The sequence below is a fragment of the Watersipora subatra genome, chromosome 1 (assembly GCF_963576615.1).
Source record: "Watersipora subatra chromosome 1, tzWatSuba1.1, whole genome shotgun sequence".
Taxonomy (NCBI): Eukaryota; Metazoa; Bryozoa; class Gymnolaemata; order Cheilostomatida; family Watersiporidae; genus Watersipora; species Watersipora subatra.
The window spans coordinates 6330868-6358013 of NC_088708.1; the positions used below are offsets into that span (position 1 = coordinate 6330868).

A 27146-nucleotide genomic window follows, 5' to 3' on the forward strand; every position below is an offset into this window, starting at 1 on the left:
GTTTTTTATTACCCACGCAACGGTGGACATTCAGCTAATATTATCTATATATATCTAGCATAAACTTAATTAAACTTGTAGCACACCAGAAATAAACAAACACCTTTATTTAAAAGTCAGAATGGGAATGTTGTGTATGTTGATTAAAAGTAAGTTTTTTGTCTAAAAACATTTTTATTACCCGTGCAATGCCGGGCTTTCAGTTGTGTAGTAAAAAGCTACCTGCCAGGTAATTTATCATGCAGTACTTTGGCTAGGAGCTGTGAGTGCTGTCAGGCCAAGCAAAAGTTGCTTATCGAGTAGATGGTTCATACACTGAAGGAAAGGTGGAGCATAGAGGATAGAGTATTCAGATGATTCTTATTACAATAATTGACAATTTTTTTGGCTAAGCGCTGATTTCATTAAGCTTTCAATAGTCTTTAGTAATGATAGATGTTGGCTGAATGTTTTCAGTTATAAATAAAGTTTACAACAACAGTAAAATTATATTTTATAAAATATTAGATGTAAGGTTTAGGCTTAATCAGCGCTGAATAACTATTTCAGATGCAACTTGCAAACAATTGTTAGTTGTATTCTTTCTCCCACTACTCATGGAGTAGAGTTCAGCAGGTGATGAGACATTGCATGTCAGATCGTAGAACATCCCATTGCAATAGAGTATGTCAGAAAAGAGATGTTATGCAGTACATGTAGATTAAAGTATGATCAGAATATATCAATTGCTTTTGTTCTAAACCACCTATGTAATAGTTTCTGTCGACCAAAAATATATTTGATCTACTTACTAAACAATTCAAAGTTTTTTTTTCAATTTTGATGATAATCTTTACTTCTTATAGTCTCATTGAGAGCAACTCGTGTGACAATAACTCCATATTCAATGTGATGCAGGTTCCCTTCGGTGTCATTATGAATAAAGTGTTTGAGGAGATCAAGAAACTGCACTCTTCAAATCTTAATGAAGATTTAAAAATTGTGGTAAGACATAATTTAGTATTTGTACAAAGGTCTATTAGACTAGACGGTGCGAGTAAAGGTGTGTCAGTCAACACTATCATATTAGTTGTATTAGACTTCATATGCACATGGACACACTTAGCTCTCTCTCAGCCTATTTGTGTGCAGTTTGGAAACAGGAAACCCTTGCTGTGCTTTAGAAGAGCTGTTTTTTGTATTTAAAGATGACCTTACACAAAGTTTTTGTAGGTTATATCAGAAAGTATCAGTATTTTTCTAGCATTCACGAATGTTTTTGATGTTTGAGGTGTTTTGACTGCCAGGATGTTTCAAGATTAAATCAACAAAACTTGATTATGGTTAAAATGATCAGAAGAAAAATCCGTGCAAAATGACAACACTAGTTGATATCGGCTTTGTGTTCAAGTTGCAGCATTACGTGTCTCTATTCTGTTGGTCTTGTTACAGCTATAGACATCATAATCACACTTTCGCTTGATCCAAGTTTTGCGATCAAGTTTTGACGATTTTAATCTTGAAACCTCTTGGCAGTTAAACTACCTCAAACATCAAAAACAATCGCAAAGGAAAAAAACCGATACATTTTGATATTTGAAAAAATCAACTAAAGTTTTGTATACGTTCATGCATTTATAAGTTCAATGCATTTTGCCTCAAATTGTTGCTATACTTTTCCATTATTTAATATTAATTGTACCACCTAGGAGCCACAGATCAATTCTTTGACTTATTTAAATTTTAATACAAATTTTTTTTAATTTAATTTTGTTTTATACTTAATAAAGTTTCTGTTTGTCCCAGATAAGTTTGGTACTGTCGAGACATTCAATGCTAATATCTAAAGAAGATGGGAGCTCCTTATCATCACTCACACCGGCACACATCTGCATGCTTCATGTCTTCTATGCGGATGCCTGGTATGCATCTCGGCAGTTCAAAAAGGCTGAGGTGAGTTAGTAACTGTACATGTGATACTAGTAGTAGGTCACCGATGCAGTGGAGTCATTAAAGATGAGTTTGCATTCGCTATGCCCTAGCGGTACACATGAGGCATCTGGACTCACATCCGAAACCTCTCTGAAGTTTAGTTCTGAGTAGTTCTGGACTATGTTTGTTTTTTGACTTGATTGGGATACACTACGGTACACAATAACCTAGTCAGTGGGGACAGTTAACAGTGGATGAGCGCATGCGTAGCGATGCCTCAGTAAAATCATGGTTTAATGTTTTTAGGCCATGATAATCGAATACTTGCCTTTTACCACACGCATTGGGCATATGTAGAAGACAACTCCAATCATATAAATGCGCATAAAACTAACCCTTATTTCTTATTCTTACCCCATTCCATGATGGCTATTTTGTCTTTAAGATACGGTAGAGAATAACAGAACAGATGCATGCTAATAGTCTCTCAGAGACATTAAAGAGCTCCGTTACCTTTGTTTACATTATAATGTCAAACAGAAGCATGTTGAGTTGACAGACTAATGCTCTGCTGATAGCAGGTTATGCCTGCCGTTGTAGGCTGAAGTTTAAACAGAATAGTGAACTACACATATGTCATCAGCTAGTTGGTGGAGACTGTAGATTTTCTGAGGTTATTTGCGAGACATACATGTACATTTATATGTATATTTTACCACATTACAAAAGGGCTTTACGTGACTTTAAAATCTCGTACATCACCATTGTTGAGTAGCACTAGTAAAGGCAACCCTACGCTAGACAAGGTACATTCTGATGCTGATGTACCTCCTATTTATGCTTGGGTTAAAGTGTAGCATAAATAGACACCTAAGGCACTGAGTAAAAGAAATTCACTTACTCTCATTGACCTCTTCTCTGTTATATAATAGAAGCTCCTATTACTTTTACCAGAAACATTACAAGGAAGCTCTGGGTATATGGCGTAGCAAATCTCTCGGTGAACCAACGGAACGTCAATGCAAAGTAAGGCTCAACCTGTCTACGAGTGTCAGCGGTAGTTCTTACTGCCTCTACTTAGCATATATTAAGCCCTCTTCCTGTGAACTTGGATGTTTGTACATTGGTTGGTTGTTGTGTCAGGTGATGAGTGAAGTGGATGTCAGATATAAATTATACATGGTCTATATGGAGCAGCACCAGACTTCATCAGCCATACGTGTGGTAGGTTTCTGTACTCTACGTCCCTCATGAATGTCAGTTGCAGAAGGTTTAGTGTTTTAATATGCATGGCAAGTTTCTCCTCACTTCTTACAGTTAGAGGCCTTGAATACAAAAGAAAGGACGATGGCTATAAACATGGCTCTGGGCGACCTGTATAGACAGGAAGGAATGGATCGCTCAGCCATAACATGTTATAAAGAAGTACTCAGGTACACTTTAGAGTTGGTAGGGGCAGCAGCGGTAGAGTCATCTCTACCTTCCAATTTGGTCTGTTTTGAGTGCTTTGTTGCTGTATATTTCTTAAACGTATGTTCACTGGTTTCTATAGTGAAGTTAGCACCAATGCTGGCAACAAAGCATGGATCTTATTTGAGCTAACATTTGAAAAAAATAATGAAGAAAGCATATTTTATTGTAAAAACTAAATTTAAAGTTCTCTCCATCTCCAGGATGACTTTTTGGACGAAACCTTTTGAAAAATTATTTGGTCCAAAGCGATTGATTTGTTAAAGGTTGACTTGCAACAAAATTCACATTACAGTTTTTTGATATGAAAAGATTCACCATGTCTTACTCTGTTGTGTTGCAGGTGCAAAATATGTGGAAAGGTGATTACAAGCTCTTAAAAGCTCAAAAACGAACAGAAAATCGCAGCCACACGAGACCGCCGTTGTTTGGATTCTCTTTCCAAAACAGCTCAAAGGTGATGCAGTTGTGAGAGATGGTTTCTGTTTACACTTTTATGCAACCTTATTCGTCGAAATATTTTCACAAATATACTTCACGCATTCAATAAAACCATGTCTATTGTTCTTACGCATCTGTTTTATCGTCATCGTAATGCTGTCACTTTTAGCAGTGATATCCTATAACTTACCGTAAAAATTTGTTTAATTTTCTAGCCTTATCTTGAAGGAGTACATATCATTGTCTGATAATCATGACGAGCCTGTTGGTCACTTGTGATAATCGAAAAGTGCTGCAGAAATTATTTGCGAAGTATTGGGTCACATGATCAGATTACGGCTTGCCGATTAGACCAAACCGAAACAAAACTGTAAAGTAGCGAGCATCTATATTTGATACGGGGTCTTCGTTGAAACCCGAAGTGTTTGTCATAAACTAGTGCTACGATAAGTTTTATATTGAGCTTTTTATTGGCCTTTCAATTCACGTGAGAACATACGTAACAAGACAATAACCAAATTTCATGGCTACGTCATCGAAATAAAGAGATTCCAATCTACGGCGGCTTTTCGTTTTTGAGCTTTTAAGAGCTTGTAATCACATTCCCACATATGTGGCACCTACAACACAACAGAGTAAGACATGGTGAATCTTTTGATACCAAATAACTGTAATGGGAATTTTATTGCAAGTCAACCTTTAAGGTTTTGCAGCAATAAAGCACTGTTAGGTTTCATAAAATTCTAGAGACTTTCCAGAAATAGCGAACTTCAGTCTCCACCGGAGTTTGGGACATTATTATGTACTTTGCTGTATTACAGTAATTTCATGCACGCCCTCGCTATATATTAGTTACTAGACTTTTGACACTATTACATCATGGTTTTAGAAATTGCCCTCTCTCAGTGGAAGCAGCAAGAAACCTGCTGACACTAGGCATGACCAGGCTAAATGTGGACACCTTAATACTCAACTCTATGCCCTTGGTGAATGAGGAAAACTGGTTAGTCTCCGACACACTTTTAGCAAATGACTACAAATAGATTATTTACTGCGCCTTATTGTTCAAATGTATTTTACTGTTGATTTGCAGGAACTATCTTAAATCTTTAAAATATAGGTTAACAAAACATGGGTTACCTCTCATATCATAAATCAATGCACCTACCAATTGTACACCAACCAATGGTGTAGCAACAATTGAGCATCTGCCAATGGCACACCAGCCTATCGTATACCAGAAAATGGTGTGCCAGCCTGTGATTTGTCAGCCAATGATGCATCGGCTTATGGCGCATCAGCCAATTATGCATCAGCTAAAATGCACATCAGCCAATGATACGGTAACCAATGATGCAGCAGACTATGGTGGATCACAGCTAATGGTGTAGCAACCAAGACAATGCTATGTCACAGCTAGTGTGTACACACTGTCATGTCCGTCTGCCATATTTGACCTTATTACGAGGAGAGCTTAGGGCTATTTCCCTCAACACACAATAGAACTGTACGGCTCTGCAATCTCATTCAGAGTTTGTTCCTTATTTTTGACTATTTTTACAACAAGCACTCAAGAATTATGGTTTACAGGCTGGTAGAATGGTTAGATCTCCAACAACACGTGGTAGACAAGAATATATCTGCATCTCTCAACTCAGCACACCATCTTAATCGGGTCTGTAAGTCAATTACTAGACTGTGATCAGTTGTAAATAGATTTCTATTGCATAGCAACATACTGTTTATAGCAACATATTGTGTGTAGCAACATACTGTGTGTAGCAACATACTCTGTATAGCAACATACTATGTATAGCAACATGCTGTGTATAGCGTTGTACTCTGTATATCGACATACTCAGTATAGCAACATACTGCGTTTAGCAACATACTCTGTATAGCAACATACTGTGTATAGCAACATATTGTGTATAGCAACATATTGTGTATAGCAACATATTGTGTATAGCAACATACTGTGTATAGCAACATACTGTGTATAGCAACATACTCTGTATAGCAACATACTGTGTTTAGCAACATACTCTGTATAGCAACATACTGTGTATAGCAACATATTGTGTATAGCAACAAACTGTGTATAGCGACACTGTGTATAGCAACATACTCTGTATAGCAACATACTCTGTATAGCAACATACTGTGTATAGCAACATATTGTGTATAGCAACAAACTGTGTATAGCGACACTGTGTATAGCAACATATTGTGTATAGCAACATATTGTGTATATCAACAAACTGTGTATAGTGACACTGTGTATAGCAACATACTGTGTATAGCAACATACTATGTATAGCAACATACTCTGTTTAGAAACATACTGTGTTTAGAGATGTATGTCATTTAACAATTTACTGTGTGGTGTGTATAGTGACAATAAGACAGCTTTTGCAAGATAATGCTTGGAACCATATTCAGAAGGCTGGTTGCCTTTCATGGATTATACATTGGAAGATTTTATAGCAAACACCTGGCTTATTTTTACTGAATCATCCATCCTCAGGTTTGCCCTCGGAATGCTGTGGTGCTGGACACTAAAGCGGATGTCTACTGCAAGTATGGTCAGTACAAGCAGGCTAGCTTAGTATGGCAAGAGGTGAGTCGAGCATCGCACACTTCTCGATAACTAGTGGGGATCTGGGCCATGGCGTAGTTTACTCGCAAAGCATATTGTCTCTTCAGAGACGCATATCGTACATTATTACACAGTTCGCTTATCATATGACTGCAGGTGCTTGAAGTGGATCCTTTGGTGCTCAGGAATACAGATAAGATGGCGTATGTGTTTCTCTGCTGGAGTGATCAAGCCAATCTCGCTAAGTGAGTGTTATATAGCGGCTAGTGTGTGAGACGTGGCAAAGACTTCAATAACTGTTACTTCAATCAAGGGAGCCTCACGTACAGAGTGTTCATCTTTATCACAAGATATAATACCCTGTATTTCCATTCTTCAAATGGGTTTGGAGTTTCTTCCACTCTGAAACATGGAAACGGTAAACTTTGAATGCTTTCAGCGCCATCTCACTTTGCTAGCTTTGTACGAAGGCATTCGCAGTGAGAGTACTAAGTGACAGCATAGTACTCTCACTGCTGATAGATCCGAATCGATAATACTCGGACAAGGTCTCCCCAAAAAAGTTTTAAAAAATTCAGCGTGCCACCACGTGGGTCTCTGCTACAAAAACTTTCTACTACTACTCACTAATGTTTCTGCTTGTTTTTTGCGACCTCTGAAGTAAGATCTGTATACTAGGTAGTAAATTCTGTTGATATCTTGTAATATAGAGCACCGCAATAAGGATCGCAAAAATAGAATTACGATCGGGCATCTTGAAAAGTTGGTTCAACTAGTTGACTATGCATCAATTGAAAAGTGACCTTGACCCGAACGTGAGTCAACTTTAACAAGTTTTATTTTAAGGAATACATCACGCATCTTGGAAAGATCTATAGTACAACTCCAAATCACTGAGACGGTAGGGTGCAGATTTGTCGGCAGTGGGCAACTCTGAACCCATTTGAAGCATGGAAACACAGTGATAATGCACATTGAGTTCAAGATTTGTGATATTAGGCTGTGATCTGCTACAAATATTAACCTGGGATCTGTCGAAAATAACAGTCATGTGATATTGCATATTTTTATACTCTCTTGTTGCATAGACAAGCTATGATATAAAGCTTCTCTAGCTAAGGTCGTGTAGAAGATCTCGTAGTCATCTCCAGGAGGCCATTCACATTTTTAATCATTTTGTAGCGCTAATCCATGTAATTGTTTGGAGTTGTCTACAGACTGTCTTAAGTAACGCAGATAACTCTAATCAATGATACATTATATCAGTAGTATAAATAACCGGCTACTTGATGCATATTTGTTGTCGATATGTCGATAAGCCTGTTTATCTCTAGCTTTTGCTTCTCATTTTGCTTTTTAAAATATGCTTGACATAGCTTGTAAATTCAGGGTGGTCCAAAGGGACTGATGATAATGCCTCCACACAAAACACTCGATACCTTTGCTACTTGCGTGCAATAACAATATATTGTTACATATCTCATTTCGTTGTTTCTTTTTATCCACTGTATTCTTTTGTGCTTTAATGTTAATTTATTGTAGATCAACCTTTTTATTTTAATTTATGGGAAACAGTTGTATTAAAGACAACCTTTTATATACATGTACCTTTGAATGCCACAAATAATTTGAAGACGGTCATACATATTTTGCTAGACTGGTTAATATGAATATGGTGAAATATCAAACACAAAAGCATCGTGGATTCTTTCGCAATCATGTAGACAATAATAATTACTTCCAGAGCTGCAGGACAAATATTTTATTTCAGGTTATGCAGTCAATTGAGCACCACAAATTCTACAGATCCTGAGCCATGGGTTGTTCACGGCTTTTATAGCATCATTACCAAAAAATACACAGAAGCCATCTATTTCAGCCACAAGGTTTGTTTAATGGGCTTTTCCGCTTTGTTTCAACTATTTCCAGTTTCTCAAGCTAAGTTTAGTGAGCAAAAAAAATGACTAACACAATCCTCATACTCTAAACAGTTCAGAGTAAATCTTGGCATTAGAGCCTATGCTAGAGTATGCTTTTGTTGTGTACAAGGTACAGTAGGGTCTCTCTTGATTTAATTATGTGATGTGATAATAGTTAGCTGAACTGTGTACAAGATATGGTACAGTAGACGCCTCTACAATGTAAATAATCCATTTCGAGAACGTTTACGTTATAGGGATTTTAGGTTATATGAAGTGTAAAATATATGTAAATCTCCTAATCTATTCCAAGATCTTTCCAAACTCACCCATTCGGCTCTTCAAAAGGAAAGAAACTAAACTGAACTTTCAACTTAATGACTGTACAGTAACTGCGGTATTATGGATTTGTATCGACAGCTTTCTCTTTTTTCTTATCACTTGCACCTGGTTTAGAGTCCATGATTACGACAGTTTTACATGCAGTTAAGGATAGTTCACACCTTCAATGTCAATTTTAATCGCTTTTTTTGCGTTTTTTTCTCTACAGCTAAGAAAAAAAGAAATTATTTTTTACTACTAAAAATAAAGTCAAAACAATTTTTATTGTAATAACAACAGTATCTGTCTGTCCGTCTAAAGCTATAATTGGGTTGGCACGGGGTCGAATTCATGACATTCAGCTCGGTAAACCAACACTCAAACGTCGTGCCAATTGACCACCTTCCAGCATTTTGGAATTGTGCAGCTACTTATTCTCTGTATTTCATCGGCACAACACGCTAGACTACCAAGGTACTAGTCCCACGACCAAACACGAGCGAAGCGATTGTTCGGGAGCTTTATGATAAATGCATATGTGCATACAAGTCACGAAAATTATTCATCAACGGCCGTCGCAAACCCTTGTACCGAAATCTCATCAACCAATTTAACCATTTTTCAATGGATTCGTTTAAGTATAATGACGATACAAAACACATATAAACCTGTTTAAATATGTTACCAAGTCTTTGAAATTTGTAGAAAATATCCTAAACCTTACCCATCTGATCGGATTATACACAAATAGACAGATTAATTTGGCCTAAAATAGCTATTAAAACTTTGACAAGCTTTTTTAATCAAAAGTAAGACCGGCCAACCAAACGCCGAGAAGGTTGTGAGACAGAGAGTAGAACCATTAAGTCGTGCACATTTCACAAGAACAGCATGCACATTTCACCAGTCCATAGCATTGTCGAATTGCCGAAGGTTTCTGTAACTAACGTAAAAGTACTGAAAAGTAATCGTTTCTTTTTGCCGATTTGAAGGTAACTGACATTTTAGTCACTTATAATGAGTACTTTGGTATTCCAACTGATGTTCAAAGCAGTGAAAGTAAAGGAAATGACGATGATGTTTTTCTAACGATTCTTATAAGATTATTACAATGTTTAATTATGAGAATAATTATTCGATTTTATAAGATTTAATTATAAGAATAGTCATTCGAATTTACAAGATCGAAGTATGTAGTGACCGATGTTGGGCAATATGTTACTGTTATTATTTTTTCTAAATAATTTTGCTAAATAGATTTTCTAAAAATCTAGATAAATATCACAACTTCTTGATATTGGTTGCTATGACGTTTTGAAATGTAAACAAAATTGTGCATTGGTTTTGTATTATTACTGTATTACTATATTAATAATATTGGTTATCCTAATACTATCAGTGCATTTTACTTCTAATATTGCATTTCTCCTATTGCAGGGGGAAGATATAAACATAATCTTTTCCTTTCATTATTGCTGTTTGTTGTACATAATAACACCCAGTACATTACAGCTACCATTGCAGCTACTATTGCAGTTATCCTATTGCACTGCAGTGCCATTTGACTACTAATATTGCATTTCTCAACTATTAGTACCCTTTTTTTCCAATATCTCTTTGGTCGTGGGCTGTATGACAGGGGAATTTCTAGTATATATAATAGATACGACTGTACATAATTTTCTCTCCTCGGTGTCACGAGAGAGAAAATGATATTTTTCAGGCTAATTATGGGACTCTCGTTATTCAAATTGAATTTGTGAAATTGTACCAACTTGCAAATTGCAGCAACAATATGCTTTGCATTATATGGAATTTCTTACGTAATACGATGTACAACCTTGACATAAAATTTTTGCAAGTGGAATTTATGTAAAAGGAGGTTTACAATATAGGAGCGTCTACTGTATAGTCTTTCTGTTGATTTAAATATGGGGTGTGATAATAGTGAGTTGAGCAGTGTACAGGATACAGTACGCTCTCAGTAGATTTGTGTGGCCATGAAAGCCTGGGTTCATTAGGCCTCATACAAAACACAGCAATCAATGAAAGTAATACAGATGTGATTTTTATGATACAGGCACTGATGCTAGACCCCAGATGCTACACAGCACATGTGCTCAAAGGCTCTGCCCTCACCTCAACTGACCGTCTCTCTGAGGCAGAACAGTCTTTTAAGGAGGCCATGAGACTGGATCCCTACCGACTCGAGGCTTACAATGGTACTGTAGGTGACCTACCATGGTACTGTAGGTGACCTACAATGGTACTGTAGGTGACCTACCATGGTACTGTAGGTGACCTACCATGGTACTGTAGGTGACTTACAATGGTACTGTAGGTGACCTACAATGGTACTGTAGGTGATCTACAATGGTACTGTAGGTGACCTACCATGGTACTGTAGGTGACCTACCATGGTACTGTAGGTGACCTACCATGGTACTGTAGGTGACCTACCATGGTACTGTAGGTCACCTACAATGGTACTGTAGGTAACCTTCCGTAGGACTGTAGGTCACCTACAATGGTACTGTAGGTCACCTACAATGGTACTGTAGGTAACCTACCATCAGAATTTGTGGCACAGTAAGGACCAAGTCTTTCCCATGCCATAAACTATCTGCTCCTACTCTCATTTGCTATTAGTATATCTTGTCTGTAAATATCACAGCGTTTAGTATGACCTCCATTTACGATCATGTTATGCATGAAAAGCTACCTTATGTATTGTACATATGATAGTACATTAATTTAGCAAAACATGCTCATCCGCAGCTCACAACAGCTGTATAAGGTCGATTTGGGTGTTTGTTCCGCACTCATATTATAATATTATTGCCAGAGTGTCTAAAAGCCTACCTCAGTGCATCGAGGGTCAAGGAAGCCATATTGCTGGCCAACACGGTTGTGCAAATGATAGGAAGCACTCCCTCTACCTTATATGTGAGTTGATAGACATATATATATATATATATATATATATATATATATATATATATACTGTAGATGCACCTTTTGTCTTTTTTTGTAATTGTATCTATCACTGCTTCTGCATACATGTTTTACGTTATATTGATTATAAAGAAATAGTTGCTAGAAGGTTCCTTACAAACAAACTGTATTTACTCTATTCCATGTAGCTATATTGAAACTTGGTCAAAGTATTTTGCGTTGTCAGTAGGGTTGTACAATAGACACTACTACAACGTAAATAATCCGTTCCAAGAACATTCACGCTTTGGAGGTTTTATGGTATATGAACAGTAAAATACTTGTAAATTACCTAATCTATTCCAAGATTTTTTCGAACTCACCCCTTTGGCCATACAAAAAGGAAAAACTAGACATAACCTTTTAATTTGTTGGCTGTATTGTAACTGTAATATTATTAGTTCGCATCGACAACTTGTCTCCTTTTTCTGAACAATTTCACTGGTTTTATAGACCATGGTTGCGGTATTTTACAATGAGTTGATTGAAATGCACATATTCGACGTCCATTTACAACAATTTGTTCATTTTTTATAGACAGCAAAGTCTATTCTGGAAAGTAAAATTTATAGTAAATATTTTATACGTTTACAATCAAGCAAGACCAAAATATATATTCTACTATAAAAAGAGCGATGTCTACCTGTTCTTCGTCTATCTGTATCCAGAGGTAAAGGTTAGGATCAACGATAACTTTCGACCATACTCCAATTTGTGACAATCCGATTGGTGGTCCGATACTGTAACACCTGCACCAATCGATCGCCTTTAAGTATTTATCACCAATTGCGCAGCTTCCTATTCTCTGTATTGTCGACACATCTGACAATCTATCACAACAAGCTAGAATGTCACAGAAATTGAATAGGCCTATATAATAAATATAAATGCTGTTAGTACTTTTTTCGGTAACGGTGCATCTTAGGTAACGGTGCACATACAACGCGCATGCGTTGTATGTGCGCTATAAATTATTACTATTATTAATAATACTAATGTGTAATAATAATAATAGTAGTAATAATATTATGTTATTATTCAATACTCTATTTATATTTATAGTCGGTTAATAAAACAAGTCTAAAACATTACACAAAGTATTCTATTTATCTTTTATTGACTGTTGCATGTGCGTTGTGATGATAGTGTATGCGCGTTGTATTCGCAATTTTTATGCCTTGTATGTGCATTGCGCACGCGTTGTATGCGCGTTGTACTGACCTAAGATGCACCCTTACTCTTTTTTCTCACAAGTGCGGTGAGATATGTTACCATTCAAATTGAATTTGAGAAGTTACCTCGACTTGACACTTTACGTTATATGGAATTTTTTATGTCGTACAAACCAAAAGCTTTGCATAGCTTTTTACGTTATATTTAATTTAGGTTATAGGAGGTATAAGTTATAGTAGTGTTTATGGTTTTGCTTCAGATAGCAATTATATGAACTCGTGTGCCTTCTCGGATTTACTGCATGCTGTACACATTCTCGTTTAAGCTGTATATATTTTCTAGCATACTTCTACTTACTGTATAAAGGCTCTCGTATGTCGTATAGATTCTCTCATATGTTGTACAGATTAAATTCATATGTAATAGTTTTTAGTTTTTCACAACTAAATTAGTTACTTACATGACTGTATGTTTGTCTCTAGTTTTGTGGGAAGGCTCTCTCAGCAGGTACACAGCAACAGCAGTTGAAGGTAAGATCCCATACTATTCTCGCTGTCTATTCTTGCTGTCTGCGGCTCAACATTTTATTCTCATTCAAGTTTTATTAGTTTCTGCTTTCTTTAGCTTCTGTTTTGCTTGTTCCTTGTACCTCAATAGAGGTATTCCTTGTGCCTCAATAGAGGTATTCCTTGTACCTCAATAGAGGTATTCCTTGTACCTCAATAGAGGTATTCCTTGTACCTCAATAGAGGTATTCCTTGTACCTCAATAGAGGTATTTCTTGTACCTCAATAGAGGTATTCCTTGTACCTCAATAGAGGTATTCCTTGTACCTCAATAGAAGGAATATTTAAGCACTGTTCTATAGGGCCGTGACTATGGTTGGATGTGCGAGTAAGTTGATGGCAGTTGGCACTACTGACTAGCAGCGGTTTGACTATTGCGGTAGGCGTATCTTGAGTTGATGTATTTTTGAAGTTTATAAAAATTTGCCGGTCTAAGCCGAACAGGTGTGCTGTCAACGAATATTGCTGCTGTTGTCATGGCTGCCTCCAGGACCCACTTTATGCCAATCTCCAATGGACATTTGTGTTTTTTATCTTATACAATAACATTAGAATATTGTACTACGACACTTTACAAACAGCAATTCGCTCGGCTGCTAAAATCAAATATTTGTTTCATTACTACTATTTGGCAGTAACTAACACCAGGCGCAGCGTGAATTATAGCAATAATTGTGATATAATAAACCATATTAGTTTAATCACCTCTAATTCCTTTCACACTATTGGTTTTGCTAAATGTGTTAATTTATATACAAACAATTCTTCTTATTTTATTGTACATGCAGGCTGCTCTTGTGTGCTTTTTCTGTTTGCTGGTAAGGTCTTATGGTTTGCTTCACACGTTCTCCCGCTGAGCAAAGCTGGCTGACATTTATTAAACTGCCTTTAAGATGTAACCAGCTGCAGTTCATATGGGTACGAGTAAACCAGCAAGTTTACTGACAGGCCCTCCTATTCTTTTTTATCGCCTCCAGTTATGAATAGCTCTGGTCTATTGCTGTATGGTGCCTGAGGATGAGCCCCTCTTGTATGATGTGCCATATGAAGGGGATACGAGTCATTAGTGGTGTTGTTTGATACCTTAGGCTAAGTTATACCTGGAGAAGGCTATTGAAGGAGACCCGAGTTACCTGCTGCCCGTTTACACCCTGGCTGATATTCTATCCAAGCATGGAAAGCACAAAAAGATTCTGCAGATGTGAGTTGGTTTCGCTTGCCTTTTGTTGTGTGTAAATCGCAACCAGGTAGCAAGAGTGGGACTGGTCCACATTTTCGCGTTATAGTAGATGAGCTATTCTTTGTATTGTCTGTTATACATGTACTTCTATGGCCTGACTGTCTGTTTGCCATACAATAGCTTGATGCTTTAGGCGAATGGACATTATAGCGATTGACTCACTGTTATTGGTAAATACAGCTGTGATATGAGCTAGTGGGAGTCCTGTTATATATAATGATATATATTATATAATATACTGTTGCACCTCTACATATGAAGTTTGTTCATTCCCAGGTCTGCTTCATATGCTAAAACTCTCGTATGTTGAAGCAAACATACCAGTAAGAATACAATATAATTCACTTATCGGTGATTCATTGTACATGCCAAGAGCCAGCTATACCTTTCGCAGGCTAATTAGTTGTAAATATCACCTTTACACGCTGCATTAAAATAACCACATTAGTACAACTGTTTTGAAAAATAAAATCATATGTAAAAAAATTATTTGAATTAGATAATAGTTAATAAAAAGAGGTTTTATTGCTAATTTACCTTAGAGTTGTGTATCTCAGATGTGTAGGATGGAAGATCGAGGTGGTGGTTGGTGAATGAGTGACGAAATAGCATGGTGAAGAAACATAGAGTGATGAAGAGATATAGAGTGATGAAGAAAGATAGCGTGATGAAGAGACATAGAGTGGTGAAGAATGATAGAGTGATGAAGAGGCATAGAGTGATGAAGAATGATAGAGTGATGAAGAGACATAGAGTGGTGAAGAAAGATAGAGTGATGAAGAGACATAGAGTGATGAAGAGACATAGAGCGGAGACTCATATATTCAGCTGAATACTTTTCACCTCACCGAACAGAATTTTAGTAGTAGAATATGCAGTCAATAGAAGTTGTTTGGTCTTGCGATCATAAGGCACTGAAAGTAACAAAACACAGATAATTATGTATTGACAGTTTGGAAGCAAGCCTCAGGAATAACAATACCTCTCGTCTGCACCAAATTTACGGTGACGCACTTTCAGAGACCGGTGACAGACAGAGAGCTATGCATCACTACGGTATAGCGTTACGGTGAGTACATGCTCAACTCAATGGTTTGTCTTACTGCTTTTGTTTTGAAAACAAGTGTTTGTGTGTGAGGCGTGTAATCACAGCTGTGCATGATTCAATCTGACATGTTTACGCATTTGCCTGCAATTCACACATAAACTTATTTTCAGTGATTTCTGTACAATCTACTGTTTGAGTTTTTGTCATGTTTAAAAGTTGCTGTAATTTGCTCTCTAAATGAAGTAATAATAATCAGGTCGATGCTATATTCCACATTTCTACGAAGTGCTGTTTTTTAAAATAAATAAAGCAGCATAGAATAGTTATAGCTTAGTTTTTATCCTAATTTTAGAATAATAGCTTGCTATACAGTGATAGTTCATAACAAATGCTATGCTCTCCATCGAGTAATGGCTTGCTATACACTGAATGTAATTTGTGTGTTTATTGTAAAACTGACCTAAATTTTCTTTAGCTTGGATTCTACAAATGAAAAAGCGAAGGATGGACTTGAGAGGGTAGAGAGAAAGCCTGATATATCAATGGATTTAAGCTATGAGGGCGACAGCGTTGGGCACAGCAGTGAGGTATTACTTTTTTCTCTTTCCTACTTCTGCATCTCTGTGTTAGCACATGGCCTCATGCGCAGCCACCATCTTGCATTTATCTTTGCTATACTTTACCTCTATTAATGCATGCTTCTATGGCTCGTATGGCAGCAGTGTTGTACACTCCACACTGCTTTCTATATCTACTTTTCACTGATATCTATTTCATAGTATCATGATATGACTCATATACCTTTCAATACCTCTATGTTCCAGTTTTAGCTGCATTTTGATGTTTCTTTTTATTAAAAATTTAAGGCCCTACTTTATTAAAATAAAATTATCATTTATTTCACAAATGTATCATTTGTTGCATAAAGATATCATTTTTTGCATAAAGATATCATTTGTTGCATAAAAGTTTTGATGTATTACATAAAGGTATCATTATTGCCTAAATGTATCATTTATTGCATAGAGCTATCATTTATTGCATAAAGGTATCATGTGTTTCATAAAGGTGTCATTAATTGCAGGTAGAAATGCGTGAAGAAGTAGATCGCTTGAGTTGGTCCGATCCTGAGATTGGCTATTGATGACTATTAATATACATATGTATTCACGCCTTCATCACAAGTCAGGAGATATAGCTCTAGATAAAGCCTATTCACCTTCCCAAATGTGGTCTAATATACTCAGAAACTTTTATGTTGGACATGGCATCAGTATCCGCTGCCGCTCTCTATCTGGAATAGAGTTTGACCTTCGTGCTAGTCATTCGTTCCCATTGTTCTTTTATTTGCTCAAATTTAGAAACTTTATTATTTTCTGTCAAAAATATTCTCTTTAGTTTCATATTAATGCAAAGATTTTACTCGAATCTTGCTTTAGCTGAAAGGAGGGAGAAAGATAGATGCGCTGCTATTGGCTGATTTAGGCAAACTGTTTTTAGTGTATCCAGTGGCTATCTGTTTATTCTCTTAGCTAAGAAAAATATCAGATGCTAAAGGAAATTAGCTAAACGCATATACAAGTGTTGTTACAAATAATGCCACGCCATGGGCCACACCTGTCATGCCCCTAATGTACACCAATCCATACATACAAGTGTGAATACATGTAAGCATTAAAATTGTTAACAAAAAGCCTGCAGGAATCAAATGTCAATTAATTACAACTGCGAGAGTTATCATAACAATCCCTAGAATAATACTGAGCTCTCTCAGTGCATTCATCTCCTTTGCTAATAGCTTGTAATGATAAAACATGTCAGTGTATTGTATCATTGTTCCCACTTTATAGAATCTCTCCTAATGTGTGCTAATGAGAAATCAAATATATTTCATTTTTCCTTTGTCAAGCGTTTTAGTGAAGGCAGTTGTCAAAATAATTACAAACATGCCTAGACTAACCTCATGACAGTGAGTAGCTCTGACCCTCGTCTCTTTTGATTGGGTATCTGAGCACGTGCGAGCATCCAGCCTACGCAGGCAGGTGTGCATCATGCGAGTATACATCCCCTCTCTCAATGGCCCTCTTTGACACATTCTAATGGTCCTTTACATTATGTACACATAAAATAATATTATACTCGTCTAATGCGCTATATCCACTAACACGGTAGGACATTCATGGGTCAATCCCGAAATTGAACGATTAAAGGTTCTCAGGCTAAAAAAGGGCAGCTGAAGATTAGACAGCTACTGTTAAGATAATAATGATACAGGGTCGACTATAACAACATTAATGACAAGCTTACTAAGAGAGTGGCAAGGTATCGAGATGCCCTCTCCATTTGTAATCCGGATGTTCTTGTGTCGGAATACATCTTCTGTTTCAACAAATCTCTTTTGTGAGACCAAATTTGATGCTCGCTAGCTGTCAAATTGTATACATAATTTATTAAGATAAATCTAAGTGGCAGCTAACAGGGAATCGTGATTAAACCGGGTGTTAAGAGTTTAACCCGAGCCGTTCAATAGCTAATAGTGTGTAAATATTAAGCTAACACATTTTTATACACCAGTTGAGAGAATCAATAGAAGAATAACAAGCTACTGCTTCTGCTTTTCCTTTGAAAGCCTGCAATTCAATGTCCCACAATCAATGGCAAAGGATTTATAAACTAGAAATTGAAGCCTGCTTCCTCCACATTAGACTTTACGTGTCAAATACTGTGTAAATTGTAAACGCATCCAAATTTCCAATATCCTAATACGATGCTTTCTCCGATAGCTTATTCATCGCACACTTTCCTGCACTCTGTGTGAATCTAAAATACATCTAAAAGCAACTCTAAAAGTTTTTTGTAAAAGGAATATATGAATGTTTTGTTTGTTTGTTTGATACGGTTAGCTAGCTTCAGCATTCTGCTGTGTAAACAGCCTCAATCAATCGCTATTATCACGTTTGTTGGTTTGATTTGAATGACACATCAGTATACATTTACCTTATGAACAGCGCGGTGAAATGGAATACATTATTGGTGTTAGCTGATTGGTTGGTTCGAATCCGTTGCTGTCTTGAGTAAATATAGCGTGCTTCATTTCTCGTTTTATTGGTCATAGCTAGCTGTTAAGATAACATAAAAAGCGCATATAAATGGAGCTTCACCGAGCACAGCAAGCCATAGCTACATCCAAACCTGCAGTTACCTCACCATGACATCTCCAGGCTCTCTCATCAACTCTGTCGATCAAAGATTTTCATCCTTGCCTCATGCATCCGCGGTCATGTCAGCTTACAGTCCTTACATGTTCGAGTACAGCCGATACGCGCTACACATGCTCGCTGAGATGAAACAGAGAGAGCAGCCTCAGAAGCCTCCTTACAGCTACATAGCCCTCATCGCCATGGCCGTCAAGAATGCCCCTGATCGTAAGATAACGCTCAACGGCATCTACCAGTTTATCATGGACAGGTTTCCATACTATCACGAGAATAAGCAAGGCTGGCAGAATTCTATTCGCCACAATCTTAGCCTCAACGATTGCTTCATGAAGGTGCCGAGAGAGAAAGGCAAACCCGGCAAGGGCAACTACTGGACTCTCGACCCCAAGTGTGAAGACATGTTTGAAAATGGCAACTACAGGCGCAGAAAACGCAGGAGCAAAGTCAGTGGAAGCGATGAAGGTGGAAGTGAGGCTGGCTCATGCGATGACCAACAAAACTATCTCGACAGCGCCACTGGTATGTAATTTTTTCTATGCTTTTATATGATGATACGCCTATATAACATAGACTAAACCTCGTTGAAAAATTTTATTCTGAATAATAATACCATAATTAAATGATGCTAGAAAAGAAGTAAAAAATTAAAAGAATGTAGAAGTAAATATTATATTCATAGAGTAAATTGTGTGGCTGATCGCAGCAATATAAACCGGAGTTATAAATCTGTCACAAATTATGTAATAATTTGAAACACACAAACTTTTAAAACATATATAAATATACTGCTATATACTGCATATATTATATATTATTGTGTCTCTTGTAGCTGGCAGTGATGATGAAGCTCTAGAAATGAGTGAAGGTGCAAACGAAAATAGCGAAATCTCAACCAAGACATCCTGCGATTCCTCCTTATCTCCCAAACACCAGACACCTGTACTGCCATCACAGCTTCCTCTTGATACCTTTCCTACTACAGATATTAATAGAAAGAGAAAAGCATTCACCATAGAGAACATAATGAGCCACAGCGGCACCGAGATCTCTACAGACTGTGAATCGCTGAATAGCAAGAGACAGCGAAGTGACATATTTGACTCCATACCGAGTCCTCCACCAAAAATAGCTGACATTCACAGTCCAGCAGTTGTTGGTATTCCTCCTTTTTCTGGTCATTTATATAATCCTTTCCTTTTTAACTTAACAGCTAGAAACTCGGCAGTCATGACTGCTCACAGTTCAAGGCCATCATTGGGCCTGATGCCTGTTATGCCTCCATTTATGGCTCCAAGTCTAGCGGCCTTTCCAGGTAGCCAGCCTATCCTCTAATGGCTCTAATCTATTTTAATATATTATTTTTGTTGATTTATTGTTTTATTTTTCTACATTTATTTAATTGCTGTCATTTTGCTGATTCATTAATAAACAATTTTAAAACTTGAATTTTTTTGTCATATGCATAAGTTTTAAAAATATACTGATGAATTTGAAAATCTAAGTGTCATATTATTTAAATATTAAAACTGCTTGCAGTTTTCAGGTATAGACATGCATCAGTTTCAGGCATCTTAAAATAGATTCACAGCACGTTAGAGTATATATTGAGATTAGATGATTTGGGAAGCGATATCTTCGTCAACCAAATTTTACATTTTTGAGAATGCATTTAAAACCTGGAATAGTTATGTCAGTGAGTAGCGGCTCTTTGTGATTAATGTACTGACAGTGAAATTCAGTGCGTCAGAAAATAGCTGACTTTATAATCAATTCTTTTACTTTAAAACTAATTACCGATAATTACCAGCAGTGAAGTTTGTAGTTTCGACTTTTTAGCACGTTTATGCACAATGTCTTATTTATTAAATACACATTTCTTATTATTTTATCATGCTGCCAACAATGCTAATTGCGATTCAATACGCTGATGTCTTTGTTTCCAGCTTCTGAGCAGCGTAACGGAGACAACACGCCCAGTTTTATAATACCAAATAGTCAATATTTTTGACACAGACCAGCACTTAGGTTTGTCAACAAATTATGTTTGTTTCTTTCAACGGGTCTCAAAATGTCACAACACTTATAAACAATAGGATTGAATAGGGAAAACTAATGATATTTATATATGATACCAAAAACATTGACACTAGACGCAGGTACTCTGAAGACACTGGCGAGAGCTGCATGTGGCCAATATTGACAGGGACTAATTACATTAATTAATCCCGCTGCAATTCATGCTATTTTATTCTCGACACTCAGTTTAAAATGGGGGCACAGACTTCTGTGTTTAAAAAACCACCTGCTTAACCAGGACTAATATTCATATTGTACGAATGAAAAGCCTCAAGTATCCTTCTAGTTTTGACAACTCTATAGACCATGATAATTGTTCCACTTGAGTCTCATTAGTTTGTTTCTCTCACTGCTCACTCAGACAAGTGAAAGGTACTTCCTTCTATTTTTAAATAAACAAATCGTATAAAGGCTGACCATGTCACATTTTAGAAATACCTTCTAAACGAGCCAACACGAAGCTAGAACATGCCACGGACTGATTAATTTTTTTTTCAAATTTATAATGGTTTATGGTTTTAGAGCTATCTATAACAGTTCTGCTATCTCATAAGCTCACTGGAAATGTTAACAAGAAAAATTTGGAATTGGCTGTTTTGTCATACCTTCCTAAAAGTTTTATTATGAACCCCACACGAAGCATGCTTTAGTACATGTGTAAATCTTCTAAGAGCATTGGTAGTTATTGCTAAGTAAATTATTAAAAATTTATATACAGTATTAAACATAACTATTAATTATCAAAAAGTTGACACATTTTGAGAATGGTGCCAAGTCTGGTGTTGAAGCTTGTTATTACCTAACAGTGTTACCGTTATTAATCAATAACAGGTATAACAGGTTAATGATATTCATACCGACTAACTCTGATGAGCATTTGATGGCTATGAAAGGAGGCTGGTAAATCAACCGCAATGATTTTTCGGTGTAATGAATAATTATGTTTCCAACTGACTTGGATTTCTCAAATGCTTCTGTTAAGTTGGTGATTCAAGAGACATAAGAATTGTACTCTATTCAGTTATACGATTTGCAGTTGTGAACTGTACAGTTATACAGCTGAAGTGTACTATAATTTTTACAATGGAGAAAAAGTAGAATTCAACATCAACAAATAGTAGCCAAGTTAGCTGAGTGAAGTGTTAAAAATAGCTGTACATTGAGCAGATACTTGACGGATAACTTAAACTTGACTTGACGAATTTTAGAGAATGAACCCGATTGAGCTGAGCTTCCAAGGATATTTATGTTATTGTATAGATGGAACAAGCTCTATTTGCTGAAAATACAGTGTTGCATTTTATTTTGCTTTGTTGTTACTGTAATCAGTGTAATGAACTATATAAGGCATTGACTGGCAGATTTGATAGTTGAAATCAACCAATAAATGGATAAGTGTGGGACGTACAAGTAAATATTTTTTCATAGCCTCAGGTCATCTAGTAATTGAGTTGACAAAGAGGTGCTTCCGAAGTAAATATATTACAACGTCTCTCTTATAAACAGTCTGGTCAGGTGTGAAGTCATCTGTGGCTGTTGATTTCTGTATTGATGAGTACTCCAGATGAGCATTCTTTAGTAAACATGACTCCACTTTTCACATGAAAAATTCATGAGCATTTCAAGATAGTGTCACTATCTGGTTAATCAATTCTCTTAGTGCTCCTCCCTGTTTTATTGCATTCGATTAATTAATTTTATTATACTATTTTGTTCTATCATTATTATATTATAAGTTACTGTAATTAGCAAACATTTTTTTATTTGATTGTTTGAAAATTGTTGAAAATGATAAAGCATTATTTCTACATTTAAATAAAATATTTATATTCTCACTTTCTATTTATATTAATTGTGGCTATTATTTTTCGACCAGCTAAATTAGATAGAAATAATATGATTTCCTGATCAAATCTTCTGCAATACGAATTCTTCATTGTATGATTTTAATAGCTATACCTAAACACACCGAATCACAGACAAACAAGCTTTCAGATTTATATATAGATTTGCTGAGTCTTGGCAATAGAACCATCTCAGAAAGAATAAATTGGTTACCTATCCTAGGAAGTTTTGCAAAGGTTATGAAAACTAATGACTCAAGTAGACTTATCAAATATTATGAAAAGCTACTCTAATATTAAAATTATCTCCTAACATTAGATTTAAACTGCTGAAAAAATGACGTAAAAGATTTTCTAAACAACTCGAAACATAGAATCTGGAACCTCTAATTTCAACAGATAGTTTGTATACCAGCATACGTAGTAAGTCAATATGTTTGCTTCTGTAATCCTTTGTCACCTTCTCAGAACTTCGGGTTTTCCTTCTCTTCTTTCCGCTATGTTCAGCGTGTGATTGTAAATTCTTTGCTATGTTCACCCTTCATGGTAGCATACCGGTCAGGTACGCTAACGAAACAGGGGCTAGACAAATTACCAGATACACATATGATACCATTTCCTCAGGTTTGTGTCGTCTCCTTATATAAAACTCCACTTCACAAGGTTAAAGTATTCATCAATTTATATCAAAATAACAACATAGGCCTATTATTCTTAGGGCATCAGGTGTAGCCATGTATCGTTCATCACGCATAGGTATGCGTGCCCTGAGCATCAAAGGTGAGTATGTCTCGGGCATCAGGTGTACATATGCTTTGGGCATATAGACTTACTTATTCAGTAACTGTTTAAGTACCAATTAGCATAGTGTTTTAATGATAAACTTACCAATTATAATTATGAATTTGAAGGGGTAAGTACAAAAAAATATTTTAAGATTGTATGAGAAATTTTTATTTTCAGTTTTTTTATTTCCAAAAATTATTAAGTCTGCTAAACCATTTTAAATTCAGTAATTTTCGTACTCAAATAAATTCCCAAAAACACTTTTATAGATTATAGTTACATGTACATAGTTTTATATCATAGTTACCAAGGGTCCAATGAGTCAACTCTTTATTAGCCCAACTTACTCTCCATGGCTCTCCAAGGCTTCTCTCTCTCGCTTTGCCAGCCATAGAGTAGTAAATTAAGTTCTCAGCTCTCATGTGGCAACCTGGCTGCCGTCTCGGGCCATAAACATTTATTTGACAATGAGCTGACATACACCTCACTGAATTTATAACTCTACATAATCTTACAGAGTTTTCTGGATGCTTGGTGATTGGGGTCAGAGGTCAGATTTAAAGCTTATAGATTAAAATAAAAATATCAGCTTTTACTCACCCTTCTAAAATTGTTTGTGACGCTTTCCTTGTTATAATTTTGTCATGACACCAAATACAATTACTAAATACATTATCGATAAACAAGCTAGAACGTAATTGATGTCTGTTAGTGTTTAACATTTTGTAAAAATCTTATCAGCCTGTCTTTGACAGTTCAGGGAAGTATTTGTACTAGAAGCACACCCTCGAGGTTTGTTATTTAGGAGGCAGTTATGCCAAGAACAGAGGTAAAGTATCATGGATGTATATTAAGAGAAATGTCGGCAGCAGGGTTTACCGTGCTATATGCGTGAATCAGAGTCGGCAGCAGTTTGTGTTATACCCTAGTTTAGTGTAATGCTGGCTGCTTTGTAGCTATATTTGAAATTAAAGTTAAATTCTTTGCAATCAGCCTGCATCTCAAAATGGAAATCACTTGAAGCATTGAATGTTTAGCTGCAGACAAGCTCACTCTCTATGTCACAACCATCAGAGGCTGCTAACAGGGGCAGAGAATGCAATTTTTTTACTGGTGCAAAAGGTTACAAGTTAATAATGGCAATTAAGTTGGATCATGAACACCTAGCTGTGAATCCTAAATATAATGGAGTTAAGTCATAGATGTAACAGGACCATCGAAGTTGGGCTACAAGCTCTTGACCATCAGCTGGTGGTTGAGTATACAGATTGAGAGTAATATTATATCACACTCACGCTGCTGAGCATAATAACATATTCAGGATTTCACAGCTAGATGTTCACGATGCAATTTAAATACCATTATTAACTCTACCGTACTGTATTTATGGAAAACAAATAAATTACAAAAACGTTAAATTTGCTTTCTTTTTTCCCAGTCCTTATTAATTTATCATGCTGTCTCGTTTAGCTGACGGCTGAACAAACAAGTCTCCAGCAGAGCAAAAACAGGAAAATTTTAACCTAAGCTATACTGCAGGGATGTGTGATTCGCTTCAGCCTAGTCAAGTTAACCAACAAAAATACATGTTTGATGTGTACTAGCAATGGATTATATACTTGTTAGCCAACTCGCTTAACTCGGTACATGTCACAGTAGAATTATAGGTTCTCAATCTAGTTCTCATCTACTTCTAAGATATTATTGATACAAGGTGAGATATAATATTTAAAAAGACGAATTAGTATTGAGATGCTTGTTCTAATGTCAATCCAGATGTTCTCGTGTTAGAATGCATCTTTCGTTTCAACAAATCTCGTTCATGAGACCAAATTGACTAGCGACAAACTCTCAGACAATAATTGAATGAACAAAATGTTCCCATGTCTATTTTAAATTTGCGATAACTTTATAAATATATAATGGTATATATACATGGTCATCCGAAAAACCACATGCAGGTTATTTATTGGTTAATTAACAACCAGTAATAAAAAACATTATTGATAGATTTTTGATGAAAATTGCCAAACTTTTGGATATCTGCGTTTCTTGAGCTGTTTTAAATGCTAAGAAATATCAGTCATCTACGTAGTTGATAGCTAGAACTGATTTCAAAAATCCTCATATCTTAAGACTTCTGTAAGAATTTAAGTAGAGCTTGCCCGTCTTCCCAAGGTTCCTTGCGTGTTGAGTTTAGAAATCGTGTAAGTAAAGCTCAGTTCAATAAAAAGAATTGCTAAAAATTCTGACTGCACGTATCAAATATAACGAAGTATAAAAACCATTTAACTGCACTTTTGAGACTAAATTTGTATTCTCATCCCTTTATCTCGCATGGAGCAAACACAACAGTATTAAAGATACTTTAGATGTTTATCGAATTTTGTAGAATATACCAGACCATATGATGATTCCATGTTCTAGTCTTTATCTGGTACATGTGATAACAGCCTTCACAACTGATCTGTACATGTGACACCATCACTCGCCTTATTTTAGATCAAATGTTAATACATTCATGGTACATTAATTATTGTAATGAAATCAGTTACCCATCAAGACATGCCTTCATGTTATACCATTAATTTTTGAAAGACTCGTTCTGTAGACTATCCTCTCTACAATATCAAATTAGCAACAGTTGTGATAATCTCTTAAAATTTCTGATATTGCTAAGAGGCATATTATATAGTTGGTGTCAAACAGGAGTATATTAGCATTGCCGTGAATTGTAGGGGACGGTATAGTGGAGTTCGTATTCTCTCAGCTTACACCAAACTGCAAAAACGGTGAAGGCCACCATTGAGTAGTAAGCGCTTGTCCTTGTTAACCAGTAGTAAAAATATATATTTTTTGTAAAATAGATTTGAAGCTTGTTTAAACTATTTGGATGGTGAGTGTTTGCAATGTAACTCAAGTGTTTATATGGCCTAGCTAAGTAAGCCTTCATTCAAATTAAAAGTGCCTGCCTGTTTAGTTAGTGTTTAGGCAAAGCCCAAAGCTACAATAAAACTATATTGATAATAGAAAAACTGTTTTTACGCTTGTTAATGGCCTCCATTGTCTAGTTACTTCACCCGGTTCTTGCCTCTTCACACACACTAACTCAATGGACAGGCCTGAGAGCAAACAGTCGGATGGTGACATGGTAAATAGCTGGTGCCCTAATGCAAATTGTTGTATTTAATCACAGCCACATATCATGTTGCCTATTTGTCAAACACATTATTCTGCTCGGTCAAAAGATACAAAGCAATAATTTGAGTGAAATAAATGCAGCTGCTTAGAGATGGTATTTGAGTTTCGCTTGTTGATATAAAATATTTTTAAGTGCTCCATTCAGTAGCATTGTCTTGCGGAGTTGGCAACTTAATGCGATTATGTTAATAATGGAGCTACTGGCACTCCCTGGCTACAGCGCATGCTCCACAGGTATAGAAATAGATGAAAGCTATGAGCTTATGAAAGACAATATTTATACTCATGAGAATACTGCGATCAAGAGATTGTGTTATAAGACAGCAATAATAAAACAAC

At 36.2% G+C, this 27146-nt stretch overlaps 2 protein-coding genes across 4 annotated transcripts; both read left to right on the forward strand.

The window, feature by feature from the left end:
• Positions 1-902: 902 nt before the first annotated feature.
• LOC137405121 (anaphase-promoting complex subunit 7-like) lies at positions 903-17100 on the forward strand. 3 transcript variants are annotated; one of them, XR_010979747.1, is made up of 18 exons: positions 903-984; positions 1786-1932; positions 2866-2937; positions 3055-3135; positions 3229-3344; positions 4712-4825; positions 5413-5497; positions 6350-6442; positions 6578-6666; positions 8193-8307; positions 10742-10892; positions 11507-11607; positions 13311-13358; positions 13697-13722; positions 14483-14595; positions 15587-15703; positions 16158-16269; positions 16767-16795. XR_010979747.1 is itself a non-coding variant. In XM_068091347.1 (17 exons), the coding sequence occupies exons 1-17, from the start codon at positions 916-918 to the stop codon at positions 16824-16826; spliced, it is 1683 nt and encodes a 560-aa protein (XP_067947448.1). In that variant the 5' UTR covers positions 903-915; the 3' UTR covers positions 16827-17100. The 3 variants fall into 3 exon arrangements, 2 of the variants coding, with proteins under 2 accessions (XP_067947448.1, XP_067947453.1); XM_068091347.1 differs by lacking the exon at positions 13697-13722 and having other exon boundaries at positions 16767-17100; XM_068091352.1 differs by lacking the exon at positions 13697-13722 and having other exon boundaries at positions 10742-10883; positions 16767-17100.
• Positions 17101-18709: 1609 nt separating this feature from the next.
• Positions 18710-20396, forward strand: LOC137405187 (forkhead box protein C1-B-like). Its single transcript, XM_068091419.1, has 2 exons — positions 18710-19419; positions 19730-20396. Exons 1-2 carry the CDS (start codon positions 18891-18893, stop codon positions 20230-20232), a joined length of 1032 nt encoding a protein of 343 aa, XP_067947520.1. The 5' UTR covers positions 18710-18890; the 3' UTR covers positions 20233-20396.
• The last annotated feature ends 6750 nt before the right edge of the window (positions 20397-27146 follow it).